Genomic DNA, 14,637 nt, shown 5'->3' on the forward strand with positions numbered 1-14,637 from the left:
GCATTTTTCTCTTAAGAAAATATGAACCGTCCGATACGCAACAAACGTTTAAGATTGTTGAAAATATTCAATTGCGTTAGGACAAAAGAAGCAACTGGAGAGGATACGAACGGAATTAGCATCCTCTGAGATATCTCATATTTTGCGTGACATTTTGGAAAATCTCAACTGTTGCAATACGTTCTACGCGAATCTCAAAGCTCAAATAATACTGGTCCCCTACATCACCCCCGAATAGGCACCGGACACGTCGGTCACTCAAAATATGAGATATCTCAGAGGATACGCACACATAGGAACGTCCTCATCCTCACTCGAAAGTTAAATATAACTCATAAAATCACTGCCCCCCTCTCTCTCTCTCTTCTCCCTCACCTTTTCTCACTTCTCCTTTCTCTCTCATGAGCCCAGCACACTCCACTAAACCTCCATTCTCTCTCTAGAGTTCCCTCCCTTCCCATGGAAGGTGCATTAGTTTCACCTTCAGAGACAGCAGAACTCAATCCCAGGGAAACAATCCTCTTTGGATCTGGCTCCTTCAAGCGCGACAGGTTCAGTGGCATAGAAACAGAGGAGGCGCGTGAATGGCGGTTCGTCAAGGTTTCCAGGGACGATTCGATGGCGACAAGCTCGTTTTTTCGGAACGGAGAGGGGCAGATGCTGAGCTTTTCCTCGCCAAACGCTGATGGTTCTCTGCATTCCAACTACTATAACCTTTCAAATCAGTCGTATTTAAGAAATGAAGGTACTAACAAAGCTCTTTGTATTAGATTAGAAGTGTGATTTGAGATTTTTTTTTCCCGGGAATACAAAAGCTTCTATCTTTAGGAAAAACCTTTTTATTTGGTTTGTAACCAGCTCAAGTAAGATTATAAATTCTGATGGTAGCAAATGGCAAATGCTTTCTGTCTTCTTACTATAAACTATTGCCATTATTTTTTTCTCTCAACCAACTGCTATTTTAGGATCAGAGGTTTTATTGCTTAGCGTTTTGACTGTTTGGTACTTTTGTTTATTCCCCTCCATTTTCTATCCATAGTATTCGTTTTCCTTTTTCCCTTTCCTAAAGCCATATCCACTAGAGGAAAGCAACATTTTTTTTTTTTTTTGGTTCGTTCGTTATCTTCTTATATTTTTCGGTTGTGACTTGTTTTAAAAAAGACGTGCACAAATGCCTTAAATTTTTTTTTTTTAAAATGCAATATGGGAAAGAAGCAATAGAAGCTATTGGTACTCTTTATCCAACAAGGAAAAGCCCGATCTGTGAGAAAAAATAAATGTCTCTTAAAAAATCACACACTGTGCTATTCTTGATCTTCTTCAAAATTACTAATTTATTTATTTATTCTCTTATATTTCTAGATTATTTACAGACTTACAGTGCCAATAAGTGTGCGTAATAATTTTGTGATATTTTCAGGGGCTGTAAATGCAAGTATGCAAGGGGCAATGGGAAGAGTGAAGGGACCATTCACACCTTCCCAATGGATGGAGCTAGAACACCAAGCTTTAATTTACAAATACTTATCTGCAAATGTGGCTATTCCTCCTAGTCTTCTTCTCCCTTTAAGACGAAGCCTCGCTTCTCCCGGTTTTACCCCTCCTTATTCTTCTGCCTTTTTTGGTTCCTCTGCCTGTAAGCTCTTTTTACTCCCCAGTCCCCACCAACAACACCGAAAGAAATAATAATAATTATATGTGTCAGTACATTTTTTTAGGGATCCAATGCCAAAATTTTTGGTGCCAAATTCGTGGCAATAAACTTTAAAATCTTAAATCACTATTTTTAGATGTTCAAATAACAGAACTTCAATTTTAAATATTATATTCTCTCAATTTTTTTTTAAATATTATAGATTTGTTACACTAGTACCGCATACGTAAAAAATTACGGCATTGCACCTATATTTTGCTGTGCATCTAGAGCTAACAAAATTGATGCTTTAAAATATCACAATTTTACAATGTTTTCTATGCATGTATTGAAATAATATAATATAAAACACATCTCGCAGTTTGAATTTGTAAATTTAAGAGTACAAAGTTGGCACTGTTTGACACAGATGACATCGGCATTGGACCCCTCCTCACTTTTAAACTTAAAATTAGAGTCTGAAGTAACATTTAGAATATTGCTTTTGTGGGAAGTGCCTAATGGTCTTAAGCCTTTAACAGTTGCTAATGATACCAGTTAAGGTTATGACGGGTACCAAATTGAGCCTTATAATGGGTCCAAGTAGGTACAGGTTTGTCAATCCAAATGTAGATTTTTTTTTCTGCTTTTACTCTGTCAATTCTTTACCGATCTTTTGATTTTGCTTTGGTTAGCGGGGTGGGGAGGCCATCCATACACAATGGGATATGCTCTAACAATGACGGGTGGGGCCGGCGACCCAGAACCAGGGAGGTGCAGAAGGACAGATGGCAAGAAATGGAGGTGCTCAAGGGATGCAGTAGCTGACCAGAAATACTGTGAGCGGCACATCAACCGTGGCCGCCACCGTTCAAGAAAGCATGTGGAAACTAACTCCAACCGCCTTTCCTCTTCTACTAAATCGAACACCACCACTAACGCCTCCAAACCAGTGAGTGCTACTGCTGCCACATTAGCATCAACGCAGCCCCAGACCAATGACCTTGGCACAGATCTTTCCGCTTCTTGCTCAGATCCGCCGCTGGATAGGTATAATCATACATTTGAACTCCATTCTGAGTGTAGATGGACCAGTATTAATGGTGCATTGCTTTTGTCTTGCCTTTAATACTCAAAATAAACTTGTAAAATTGTCAAGTGGTTCTGAGTGGTTTAAGAATTTCTAATTTCTTCTTCTGGCGCTGAAGCATCAGAGTAGTTAATTTAGTCGTAACTCGTAAGATTGAAAGATACCTGACCATGATAAATTGTTAATATATTTACATTAGGTTTTATGAAATAACCATCTTCCATAGGCAATATAACCTTGTGCAATTTCTATTTTAATTGTTACATGTTATTACTTGGGAAACTATTTTTAACTGATAATTGTTTTACAGAACATTGGCTGATAGAGAACAAGAGAGCCTCTCCTTACTAACTCCATTACTTCCCTTCGCAAAGCAACAGGGGAGTCCCAACACCTTCCCAGAAACTGACTCCTCTGCATCAGAGTTTGGGTCCCACACCCTTCGTGACTTCATTGACACCTGGCCCAATACTAACCCAAATCAACAATATCAATCATACAATTCATGGCCTGAATTACAAGAAGAAACACAGTCAGAGACAACCCAGCTCTCGATTTCCACCCCTTCCATGGGGGGACCTCTGGGTGAAGTCTTAAACAAAAATTGTGGGACCCATAATACCAGCTTAACAAAAGATCAAAGCAAGGGATTGAACCTCTTAACGGACACATGGGATTTGGATTTGAGCCCAAGACATGTTTCATCACCTACTGGCGTGTTGCAGAAATCCTCCTTTGGATCTTTGTCAAGTAGTGCAGGTAGTAGCCCAAGACCTGAGAGTTATAAATCACATGAAGATCTCGGTTCAATACTTGTTAACCACTTGAGTAAAATCTCTTATGTTTAAACCTTTTTTTTGTTCTTTTTAGGGTTTGATTTGGTTTGTAAGTTTAGATGTTATGAAGGGTTTGGTGCTATGTGTTTCTTTATTTGTTCGTTTTTTTAGCTGGACTGTCAGGTCTGATGTATCGTTATGTTTTATTAGACTAACTAATGCGTTTTGGATTGTATGTTTTATTGAGCAAAATATAATTTCCTTGGAAAACAATCGTTACCGCAGATGATTTTGCGAAGTGTAACATATTCATTCTCTACTGGTCATTTACTTTTTTTTTTTTCTTTTTATAGTTTCACATTGTCAGCATCAGGTTCCTATTCCTATGTCCAAACTTCCTACTCCCCATATCAGAATTTGTGTTCATATTATCATACCTAGGAACCGGATCAGCTGTCCTCCTCCTGTGGACAGGATATTCCGGCCCCTAAAGCCACTAACATATGAGTCCGATGTGAATTTTGACATTTAAATATTGAATATAGTTTTGTCTCAAAATCTATCATGAACTCACGTGTTAGTGACTTTAGAGGGAGGAGATTTAGTTCCTCATACCCACTGTTATTCCCCCAGAAAAGTAGGGACCAAGGTTTCTCTGATCTCAATGGTCCAATAAACTTAAATCTTTAGATTATTTGTTGTTTTAATTATAGCTACCCTGCCCTCCTGTCCAGAGTCCTGCCCCTTCACTGATTTCTTCTCCATCATTTCCCCTTACTCTTCTTATTTCCTATCAGAGTGCATCTGTGTTCCCTACACAAACCTGGCATTGAGAGCTGAGATATGTGTTTCTCCAAACAAACTTCTTGGTCTTGGGGTTGGCACTTCAGGTCACAAGACAGCCACATAAATTTGATGAGATACAAAAACCAGAACTGGGACCTTGTGCTGGCAATGCAGATGAATCCTGTCCAGTAAAATGGATAAGGAGAATCATTTTTGTCAAATGATGATGTGTTTAGTTGTGGAGATGCTGAGATATATGTTCGGTTGCTTTGTGTGTGATTGATGTAGTAAATAAAGTTTGATACATTTGATACTAGCAAGCATGTTTACTGGTACAAGTGGGTCAGGTCTGGTTGTTTTTAGAGTGGTCAATGATAGCCCATTAAAATAGAACTGAGGTGTAATGTAGATCTAATTTAACGATAAGATTATGTTGCACTTGCATGACTTGAGAGACAATTAGCATATCTAGAAATACTGATACCATTATTCTCCTGGGGTTCATTTTATAAAGGGAGAATTTCATGTATACCCCTCGAAAATTTGAAAATTACGTATTTTCCCCTTTAAGATTCATAATATCATATTTACCCTTTGAAATTTAAAAAATCACAAATTTATCTATTTTAATGTCTTTTCTATTGGAACTCATTTTAAATTTATGAAGTACCCATTTTACCCTTCTTTAATAAAAAAAAAAAAAAACATGTAACATGTTTTAGGAAGGTTTTAATTTTCTAATTGAGTAATTTTTTAGGACAGATAGGTCATTTTTCTACTCCCAATGCTTACACTTTGACATATAGGTATATGTTTGTGTAAGCATCAGAAATAGAGAAATGACCATTTGTCCTTGGAAACTGACCAATTAAATTTTTTCTGAAACATGCTATTAGTTTTTATTTCTTTCAATGAAGGGTAAATGGGTACTTCATAAATTTAAAATGAGTTTTAATAGAAAATACAATAAAATGGGTAAATTTGTGAGTTTTTGAAGTTGGGTAAATATGATATTTTGAATTTCAGAGGGGGAAACGCGTAATTTCAAAGTTTTCGGAGGTTATTCATGAAATTCTCCCTTTTATAAATGGGTAGTATTTAGAATAAGAGTAGAGTTAATATGCTCCATTATTTTCGTACTTCAATTATACTCTGCATTCTTATCTTCATTTTCAAAGTCCAAACTGCTCAACGTGATCTCCATATTAAATTGTGTTTGAAGACCAAATTTTATGTTTCTTTGAATTTTTGTTATTATTTTTAAAGATAGGTACAAAAGCAGAAGATTTTGAACCATTAAAAAACAGTTATTTTTACAAAGCTAATGATCACTCACATCAAATAAGGACACGTTTACATCTTAATACAAGGCGCAGAGAGGGGGGCTAAGAGAAATTTAAAGAGGGATCGCATCCTATTGCACATTTGCACGCCCTCCTTGCATTCATGGAGTTTAGGTTAATGACCTAACAGGAACGTGTGGTGCTTACTGAACCCAATAGTTTCAACGAAACTGATGCTCACTAACTACTACAAAAAGGATGTATAATAAAATATAGAGATGAGAAAGGCTCGTTAAATGATACCATGAACAGAAAGCCAACAAATCTTTAATACCATTGGATTTAAAACAAGACAGTTTGGCCGAGTGGTCTAAGGCGCCAGATTTAGGCTCTGGTCCGAAAGGGCGTGGGTTCAAATCCCACAGCTGTCAAGCTTTTAGTATTTTTAAATTTTAAATCATAAACTGGTCATATTCCAAACCTGGTTTATATTTCGTCCAAACGATGACATGTCATAAAATATAACTTCATAGGCGACTCATTTTTTACTTGTATGCTAGGTCAGGTACGGACACGTGGCATCATGCGCTAACTGCTAATAACTTGGGAGAAATGGAAACATCATTGGCTTTCATTTAACAGTAGGGCACTGTATATTTGACAAAAAAAGGAACGCATCCATTTTTTGTTCGTTGGATGATCCAATGAAAAAGGCAAGCAGTCATCATTGGTGCAGTTTTCTGATAACGCATCCATTAAAAAACAAAACATGTAACATGTAACATTTGATCATTCATCATTGGTGCCTCCAAAAGGAATACAGTTGCCAAAGACTGCAATTCTATCTGGATCCAAGTGATCATTTTATAGTGCTTATTAATGTTTGGTTGCTTCTTTCGCAATTTCTAAGAAAAAATAAAAGAAATGGTTTTGACCACTGTATTATGCCAACATATCATAACCAATCTCTTTCTATTTTTTATTTTTATATTTTTGGGAACATCAGATTTTATAAAGTATCATTAGTGTATTAATAATAGTTAATCAAAGTTATATAGAGTGCAATCATATATTATTAACTTCAAGCTAACAAGTAACAATATTCATTTTCATTACATTTTATACCAGTAATACTTTTCATTTGTAATCAAATTAACACCAAAAAAAAAAAAAATACTGTTAGTAGTTTCTAGCAAATGGAATAAGAATAGATATACTTTTTTAACATCTCACCTCTATCTGACCTGTGGAACGGCCCGAAATGGCCTGATAAGTATCTATTGTGAAGCCCATCACGCCCGATATATAAACAGCCCGTTAAGGCTTAGTATTTCAAATGGAATAAGAATAGATATACTTTTTTAACTTCTCGCCTCTATCTGACCTGTGGAACGGCCCGAAATGGACTGATAAGTATCTATTTGTGAAGCCCATCAGGCCCGAAAATATACGGCCCGTTAAGGCTTAGTATTTTGATTCTCGTATGATAAATAACAGGTGCCGTTAGAAGGATGAATCATGCATTCCAAATCCAAGTGAGAGTGATGCGTACGGCATCCGTCCGATTTTCCTTCCCGGTGCTTTTACACCGTCGGATAGTGCCTCGCGGTGTTGTAGGTGCTCGTTCATTAAGTTCCCAACCAAAGGTTAACCAGTCCCGCGGCGGTCTCCCTCGTTTCCATTCCCCTTCCCTTCCTTCCTCCGAGGTAGTTCTCTCAGGCATTTCGTCGAACAGGTGGCGTTCGTTGTTTTTGTACTGCATAAATTCTTTTCATTGCTTTTTTTTTATTTTTATAATGCAGGGAGATGTTGTTAGGATACAAGGAGATGAGTTCTGGCACATGACACGTGTCCTCCGCCTGAGCATAAATGATAGGTTGGTTTCTCTCAATTTTTGTATTAAAGGTTTGCTGTTCATTCTAATGCCAGTATGAAAATGTACTGCTGTTTTATTGGAATAATTTAAGATGTGTAAGTTCTTTTTATAATTGCAAGGGTGGAACTATTTGATGGGTCGGGTTGTTTGGTTGAGGGAACTATACAGAGAATAGAAAAGAATGGGTCAGATATAATGGCTGTTAAAGATCCGATAATAGTTGCTCCTTATGGCATGCAGTGGCATGTTTTTGCAGCCTTTGGTGAGTTCTGTACTCCCTTTTTACTTCTCCAAACTAAATTTAAATTGTTTAGTTTTATCAATTTTGAATTAAATGATACCTTTTGTCAGGGACTTTGAAGGGTGGGAGAGCAGATTGGCTCATCGAGAAATGTACTGTATGTAATTTCTTATTATATTCTTAATGCATTGTCCATCATAAGAGTTGGCTTTCATATGTCTTGCCCTTTTCTGCATGTGTACCAAAATTAATAAAATTAGATAGTCATAGTCACAAACCATGGAGAATTTTTTTTTGGAGGGGTATTGGATTTTTAGTTTTACTCTCTCCCTCTTTTACTTATTTTCTTTCTTGTGCAAATAGGAACTAGGAGCTAGCAGTGTAACACCTTTACTAACAGAAAGATGCCGTGCTATTTCAGAAAATAAAGTAGACAGGTTACAGCGTGTGATGTTAGCTGCAGTTAAACAATGTACTTGTACTTTCCTTTTTCCCTAACATGATGGTTGTAGAAGTAAATTGTGCCCAAATATAATTTTAGTGCTTGCTAATTACATATTAATGCTAAGGAATTGTTATTTACCAGGTCAGCGGCTTCATCAAATGGCTGTAAATTCTCCAATGGATATCACTGATCTTTTGCCAATTGTAAGTTCATACCTACATCTTATGACTTTTAGTATTGATCTCTGTTCACTTACGTGTTGAGATATTTTATGACGGGATAATTCATGTTATTTTGTTTTTTAATGCTCAAGGTTTCGCAGTCAAAACCTTCATTTATAGCAGTAGCAGAAGCGACCCCTCTTTTTAATATTTTGTCAAACTCCACCGTCAAAGAGAGTGGAGTTCTAATTGTTGGACCTGAAGGAGGTACTTGAAATTTCCATTTTTTCCTCCTTTAAGTTGCATCATGATTCGTTTGATGTGAAGTTTAAATCTGACAAGAATTGTGTGATCTGAATTCAATTAGAAACTTTAAATTGATTATTTCCTCCATTATCCTGCTAACTACCACACTTGAGGTTTGTTCTTTATTTATGTGTCGAAATAGGTAACCTATAACAATTTTACGCTGTAGATTTTACCGAGGAAGAGTTAAAGATGATGAAAGCAGCTGGGGCAACAGCAGTGGGTTTGGGTGCATGTCGGCTCAGAGTAGAGACGGCAACTATTGCTCTGCTGTCAACTCTTATGCTATGGTCAGATGCTAAAACCCCTTAGACTAGATATGTTTATGAGGGATCATGCAATTGGATTAAACCAATTTTGGAACTTTGTTTTTGATATTAAGGTCATGAGTTAGAGCACCAAGTCTTTTGTAAATTGCTTCTGTTTGCTTCTATATTAATCAGCTTATGCATAGTTGTAAGCTCATGCATTGTGTCATCTCATCATATATTGCTTCATGCATTGTCACTCGAATTAATTAAATAAACCTTTTAGCTAAATTGAAATATACTTGATATTTTTGCCTTAGTTTTTTATTTTTATTTTTTTTATCTATGAGTAAGTTAGCACATTATGTGTACACAATAAAAATATTATCATTTATATTTCTGTGATACTTGGACCCGAATTGAAAAGATATTACTTACACCTCTCCAACATTAAATGAACTCTTTGCCATGACCCTTCAGCACCCTCACAATTTTTTTTGAAATAAATTTAAAAAGGCAAAAGTGAGAACTATAACCCAACATAGTTCTATTTTAAAAACCCAGTACAGCAGTACTTGCTGAAATTGATGAAAAGAGGAGTTTGGATCAAAACAAATTACCTTATTATTGTTGTAGGATGTTAGGTTATAAACATAATGACCGTAAAGCCTATGATACGTATCGGAATCAAAATTTTATAATTATATTTGTGTCTGTAACTTGGGTAATTCGTGCATAAAAGAGTAATTGGTTGATCAAGCAATTAATTTAACGATCCATTATCAGCATTTGATCATTAAAAACTTAATGGTTCAGTTCTATCAACATTCTATTAATGACCATAATTTTCAAATTGTAACAAATTTGAAAACATTAAACATGTACGCTATTTCAATTTTGTCACGGTTAGCAAATGGCTTTCGTGTTATCTTATTTGCATGGTACTAAGCTATTGGCAACGGACATTTTTTATTCATTTTAGGTCAACGTAGTAGATTATTAATATGATTATATGAAATTATAACAAACAATATATGACAAAGTATAATTTTTAAACTCAATCAATAATATCTTGTTTTGGAATAAGAATGTAAATCAAAGGGTAAAGAAGCACAAGCCTTCCTGTTAATTACGATAGACATTATAGGCATATAATTGCACGAGTTTATTGTAATAAAACAAAAAAAAAATGCACAGAAATTTTGGCTTCTCATATGTTCTCAACCAAAAACCAAAAAAATTGCACTTAATAAATATAGTCCACAAAAATATGGTGGTCACCTCACAGCATAATCACATTACTCGCCAAGTAACAAAGAATGACTTTTGTATGTACAACAAAACAAATCAGCCAAAAAGACAAAATAAAGGGAAAAGCAACCTTAGTTAAGGTCACACCAATATCACCTTCTTATCACAAAATAAACTGGGATAAGTGGATGAAAGAACTTTTATAGGTACAGCCGTATAGGTATATTTTTATTTCTTACAGTAATCATCGTCCTCAAGATCACTAAAAGAGACATCCTCTTCTGTCCCTACATGCATTGTAGTGATATTTTCCTGCAACTCTGTCTCTTTATTGAACCAATCCTCATCACTGTCAACTTCAACATCAAAACTTTGAAATGGATGTATATGTGAATCACTGACGATATTCTTAGGTTGTTGGTCCCACGACGGTTCTTCTCGTATGATGCACTTGTCTACTACCTGCATCTCTGTTGATAGGATCGGATGCTTGTCTGTGTCAATGTCAGTCGTAGGAAAACCAGTTGCATCAGGTACAGTTGAAGTGAAGTAACTTTTAGTCGGCCTCTCTGCTTCTGGCTTAGATTTGCTTTGCAAACACTGCATTAGCATTGCTCTTGCTTCAACAATCTGGAAAAAAGAGAAAAAACAGGAGATCATTTTCTAAATTACTAACTTGGCACCATATTTCAATACCCGAAAAACATCAGTACGGACAAGATAATATTGGGCAAGTGCAGAATGCTTCCTGTGTAACAGATATAATAATGGAGGGTTAAATAGGAAACCTGAGGGGTGGACAAGAGGTCTGCATCGTGTTTACTGAGTCTGGGGTGCAACAAAACAAAATATATCTTCCAAAAAGAGTCTTCACTCAAGTGTATTGGGCACAGCTCAAACCTCAATGCAGCCAATCGAGGTGCTAGTCCTTCAATGGTGATTGCATGTTCAATTTGAGCCTCTGACATGTCAAAATCTGCAACAAACAAAAAGAATACATAACTGAAAGTTAGATGAATTAATATATAAGAGAGAAAAAATGTGGGCTCTTGTTCAAGTAAAATTATGTTTAGTGTGGATCACCATCAGGTTAGTTTGACTTGGTTTTCCATCAGTCAGGTTTTTAAGATTGACTCAGGAGCTAGGCTCTCCAGTTATAAAACAATCTTGATTTGGGTTGCTTCAGGTCACTGGACCACAGAGAATGATGGTTGTGTCAGAGTCTGATTCAAGTCAATTGGTCACTGTAAAAGTAGGTCAACACAAGGTTCTGGTGATTCTTTTAAATCAGTTCTCATTATATCAGATTTGGAATTGTGTCTGGTTAATTTCAGGTTTCAGGCAAATTTGATTGGTGCCACTTTGGTATCTACTCTAATCCAATTCAGGTCTGGTCAGGTCAGGATTTCTGCCATTCAGATCTTAAAAATGCCCGGTTCTAATATGGCATTGTTCTGCCAAATTGTCAGGTTAGTACAATAGTTCCAGAGCCACCAAACAAATGTTAAGCTGCAAGAGAGGAGAAAGCTGCACTCATCTGAAATTTACTGTACCTCCAGTTTAAAATTTACAGTTTCTATAGTTTGATCAAACTACGTCTAAGTCAGCTTCATATGAGACCAATGTGACTGATTTGCAGAGTGGCAGACCAATAAGCATCTCTTTTATATTAGATATTCTCTTTGTAAATTATCCAGACATGGAAATGACGAAAAGAACAGACAACTTTGATTTCAATTCCTAGTATTCATTTGCAAATGTGCCGTTTCATTTAATTCAAAGGAAAAAATATTTAGTACTCCTTTCACAAAAGATAAACACATGGACATCCATGAATAATTTAAAAATCATTTTGACTAATTTAAAAAATAATAAGGTGGATTTAGTCGATATCCTTGATCAGATTCTAAGAGAAATTTCCTTTAGTATAAAAAAATATATAAATCCAATAGAAAAGGTCAAGAAATTCAGCACATACTGTACTAATTGTATCATTTAACGCTTCAAACAAGTTTGACCATTGGTACAAGTGAAGTGTTTCACACTGCAGTGTCAATTTGAACTTAATTCTCTAAATTATCCAAAGAAAATGAGATTTCAAATAGTTTTTCATTTCCAATTAGTAACTTCTAAACCACATTTATGGAAACGGGAATGGAGCCAATAAAACTGACTTACAAGAAAACAAGCTGTCAGGTTCATCCTCATCAGGCAATAAAGGGAAATCGAGCCACGTCTCCGGATGCATGGATATATTCCTCGCAAAGGCCAGTACTTCATCAGTAATTCCAATTGCATCAAATCCAGCATATCCACTTGTACCTACTTCTTCTACTTCCTCCTCCTCTTCCTCTTCCTCTTCCTCTTCCTCTTGCTCTTCATCTTCAGATTTCAATTGGAGAAAAGACGACGCGATTTTGGAGATTTCCGACACAGTTCTATGGCTCAAATCGGACATAGGCGAATCTGGGCCGTCCAAGTCAACGGACGGATCCTGATCGGATGGAGCGGGAGGTGGCGCGAGGAAGGACGCGACGCCTTTGAAATGGCGAGAAAGGGTTTGGGATAGCTCTGAGAGATCTTCTTTGACGCCATGAGCCGTTGTACCGGTGGTGGTGACCGGCTCGGGTCGGTTATCTCTGACAAAGGGAGAGGGAGTCTCAGCAGCGGTGACCGGATCAGCCGGTTGATCGGAATCAGGGGGGTTGAGGGAGGCGGCTAGAGATCGAGCCAGCCATGACATCGGCACTTTGCTTTTCTGATTTTTTTATTTTTTTTTCTTTTTGGGGGAATTTCGGAATTGTATCGAGACAGGTGAACCAAAATTGGGGAGAGGGATTTATTTTGTATTTTGTAATGTTGCATAAGTTGGAGTTCTGTAGCTTTTCAATAAAAGGCTTGTTACTTTTAGAAGATACTTCAATATTTATAAGTTATAACAACTGATTAGATGTAGGGATGTTCATTGGGTCCGGTTAGTTGGTTTTCAACCGAAATAGTTTGAAGTTTGAACCAAATGGATAGATTTTTTTGATTTAATGCTTTGGTTCGGTTTATTTTTAAAAACTGAATTATAATTTCAGTTCGGTTCGAAAATTTTAAAACCAAAGTAACTGAACCGACTCAACTTTTATATATTATGAATTTGGTCCGAACTATCCCGATTTATTTTTTAATTATTTGTTTTAAATACTTCAATTTATTTCTTAATATCCGGTTTATTTCTTAATATACTTTGGTTTATTATAAATCAATTGTTTTAAATAAAAGTAATATGTTTCAGTTTGAACCAAACAAACTAAAATAAAACATTGGCTCGATTTGATTCAGTTATAATGTTAAATCGGTTCGATTTAGTTTTATTTTCGAATTATAACTTTAATTTACCTAATTCAGTTCGGTTCAAATCATTATCGGTAGCATTCTTTGGAATTTCTTCTTATTTTTTCTTCTATTAATTTTAACTGTCAACAGCCGTTAAATTATTTGGACTTTTTGGAACTTATAAGGCTGGACACAGATTAAAACTTTAGATGCATCATCCTGTTTGGATTCAAATTTACTCCTTTTCTTAAGAAAAGGAGCACCCTCCTATTTTTCCATCCGAACCATTCAAAATCAATCACACGGCTTCAATTACATCTGATTTGTTTTAATATATTATATTGATATAAAAGAAAAATAATAATTGAAGCTGTGTAATCAATTTTGAACGGTTCAAATGAAAGAATAGGAGAGTACTGGAGCAGATTTGAATCCATCATGTTTGGACTTTTTGCAGTTGTTGTGATCCTAAATTGGCCCATCACTTTATTTTCTCTAATACTGCCACACCTCATATAATATTGCCCTATATAGATAATTATCTAATTACACTTAAAACCAGAGTTATTAAACACGGTCCGATCCGGTTCTTTGAAAGGATCGTCTATGCTCTTGAACCGTTCAAATCTAATTAAACCGGTCGGGTTTTATTAAAACCCATCAAACCAATTCGATTAAAATAACCCGGTTAAAAACAGATTCAGATTTCGTAAGTTTCTCCTTTCTCTTTAAAGCTCGTTGTCTTTTATTCACTCAAAATTGAGATTGAAAGCAAGACTAATCTACAAGCGGCTGGATTATATATCAGATTTATATTTGCTTTTTACTCTTTTCTCGATTCTCTAATAATTATTGTTGCAAGCAATATTCTCTAATAATGTAATCTCATATAATTATTGTTGCAAACAATATTATGTGTTGTTTGACTAATTTACAAAATATATAATCTTTAAATTTTACAATTTTTCTGTTTGAGATATGTGTAGGTTTAATAGTTACGGTCAAAGGTCAACACAAGTCAACAATTCACATTATGACAAGTTGGAGTAACAAGTTGCGTCCGAAGGTCAAAGAAAGTCAAATTGTACATCATGACAAGTCGAAACGTGACCAACTGCACAAAATAATCTATTGTATGATTTCCTCGAGCTACAAGGAAGGATTTAATATATACGATCTGATGGAAGATTCACACAAGTCATTTGAAATGTTAGATA

At 35.8% G+C, this 14,637-nt stretch overlaps 3 protein-coding genes and 1 non-coding gene across 5 annotated transcripts; 3 read left to right on the forward strand and 1 right to left on the reverse strand.

Moving 5' to 3' along the window:
- Positions 1-341: 341 nt before the first annotated feature.
- LOC144565230 (growth-regulating factor 6-like) lies at positions 342-3,769 on the forward strand. Its single transcript, XM_078314928.1, has 4 exons — positions 342-745; positions 1,421-1,636; positions 2,329-2,683; positions 3,034-3,769. Exons 1-4 carry the CDS (start codon positions 460-462, stop codon positions 3,569-3,571), a joined length of 1,395 nt encoding a protein of 464 aa, XP_078171054.1. The 5' UTR covers positions 342-459; the 3' UTR covers positions 3,572-3,769.
- A 2,150-nt stretch (positions 3,770-5,919) lies between these two features.
- Positions 5,920-5,999, forward strand: TRNAL-UAG (transfer RNA leucine (anticodon UAG)). Its single transcript has one exon. It is a non-coding gene; the product is annotated as a tRNA-Leu (tRNA).
- Positions 6,000-7,064: 1,065 nt separating this feature from the next.
- Positions 7,065-9,050, forward strand: LOC144565466 (methyltransferase). 2 transcript variants are annotated; one of them, XM_078315230.1, is made up of 8 exons: positions 7,065-7,274; positions 7,371-7,444; positions 7,564-7,706; positions 7,796-7,842; positions 8,049-8,157; positions 8,272-8,333; positions 8,444-8,558; positions 8,767-9,050. In XM_078315230.1, exons 1-8 carry the CDS (start codon positions 7,080-7,082, stop codon positions 8,907-8,909), a joined length of 888 nt encoding a protein of 295 aa, XP_078171356.1. In that variant the 5' UTR covers positions 7,065-7,079; the 3' UTR covers positions 8,910-9,050. The 2 variants fall into 2 exon arrangements, with proteins under 2 accessions (XP_078171356.1, XP_078171357.1); XM_078315231.1 differs by lacking the exon at positions 8,049-8,157 and having other exon boundaries at positions 7,796-7,837.
- Positions 9,051-10,078: 1,028 nt separating this feature from the next.
- Positions 10,079-12,951, reverse strand: LOC144565482 (uncharacterized). Its single transcript, XM_078315248.1, has 3 exons — positions 12,275-12,951; positions 10,885-11,072; positions 10,079-10,726 (listed from the first exon to the last, which is right to left on the reverse strand). Exons 1-3 carry the CDS (start codon positions 12,837-12,839, stop codon positions 10,325-10,327), a joined length of 1,155 nt encoding a protein of 384 aa, XP_078171374.1. The 5' UTR covers positions 12,840-12,951; the 3' UTR covers positions 10,079-10,324.
- Between the last annotated feature and the right edge of the window lie 1,686 nt (positions 12,952-14,637).

Source organism: Carex rostrata, chromosome 14, assembly GCF_964058835.1.
Source record: "Carex rostrata chromosome 14, lpCarRost1.2, whole genome shotgun sequence".
Classification (NCBI taxonomy): Eukaryota; Viridiplantae; Streptophyta; class Magnoliopsida; order Poales; family Cyperaceae; genus Carex; species Carex rostrata.

Bases quoted from the DNA above. Each gene is read 5' to 3' on its own strand.
- LOC144565230 (XM_078314928.1), top strand. From the start codon at position 460: ATGGAAGGTGCATTAGTTTCACCTTCAGAGACAGCAGAACTCAATCCC. The intron at 746-1,420 runs GTACTAACAAAG...TGATATTTTCAG, and splicing joins GTCGTATTTAAGAAATGAAG to GGGCTGTAAATGCAAGTATG. The intron at 1,637-2,328 runs GTAAGCTCTTTT...TGCTTTGGTTAG, and splicing joins CTTTTTTGGTTCCTCTGCCT to CGGGGTGGGGAGGCCATCCA.
- LOC144565466 (XM_078315230.1), top strand. From the start codon at position 7,080: ATGAATCATGCATTCCAAATCCAAGTGAGAGTGATGCGTACGGCATCC. The intron at 7,445-7,563 runs GTTGGTTTCTCT...TATAATTGCAAG, and splicing joins CGCCTGAGCATAAATGATAG to GGTGGAACTATTTGATGGGT. The intron at 7,707-7,795 runs GTGAGTTCTGTA...ACCTTTTGTCAG, and splicing joins GCATGTTTTTGCAGCCTTTG to GGACTTTGAAGGGTGGGAGA.
- LOC144565482 (XM_078315248.1), bottom strand. From the start codon at position 12,839: ATGTCATGGCTGGCTCGATCTCTAGCCGCCTCCCTCAACCCCCCTGAT. The intron at 11,073-12,274 runs GTAAGTCAGTTT...TGTTTGTTGCAG, and splicing joins ACCTGACAGCTTGTTTTCTT to ATTTTGACATGTCAGAGGCT. The intron at 10,727-10,884 runs GTTTCCTATTTA...TCTTTTTTCCAG, and splicing joins ACCTCTTGTCCACCCCTCAG to ATTGTTGAAGCAAGAGCAAT.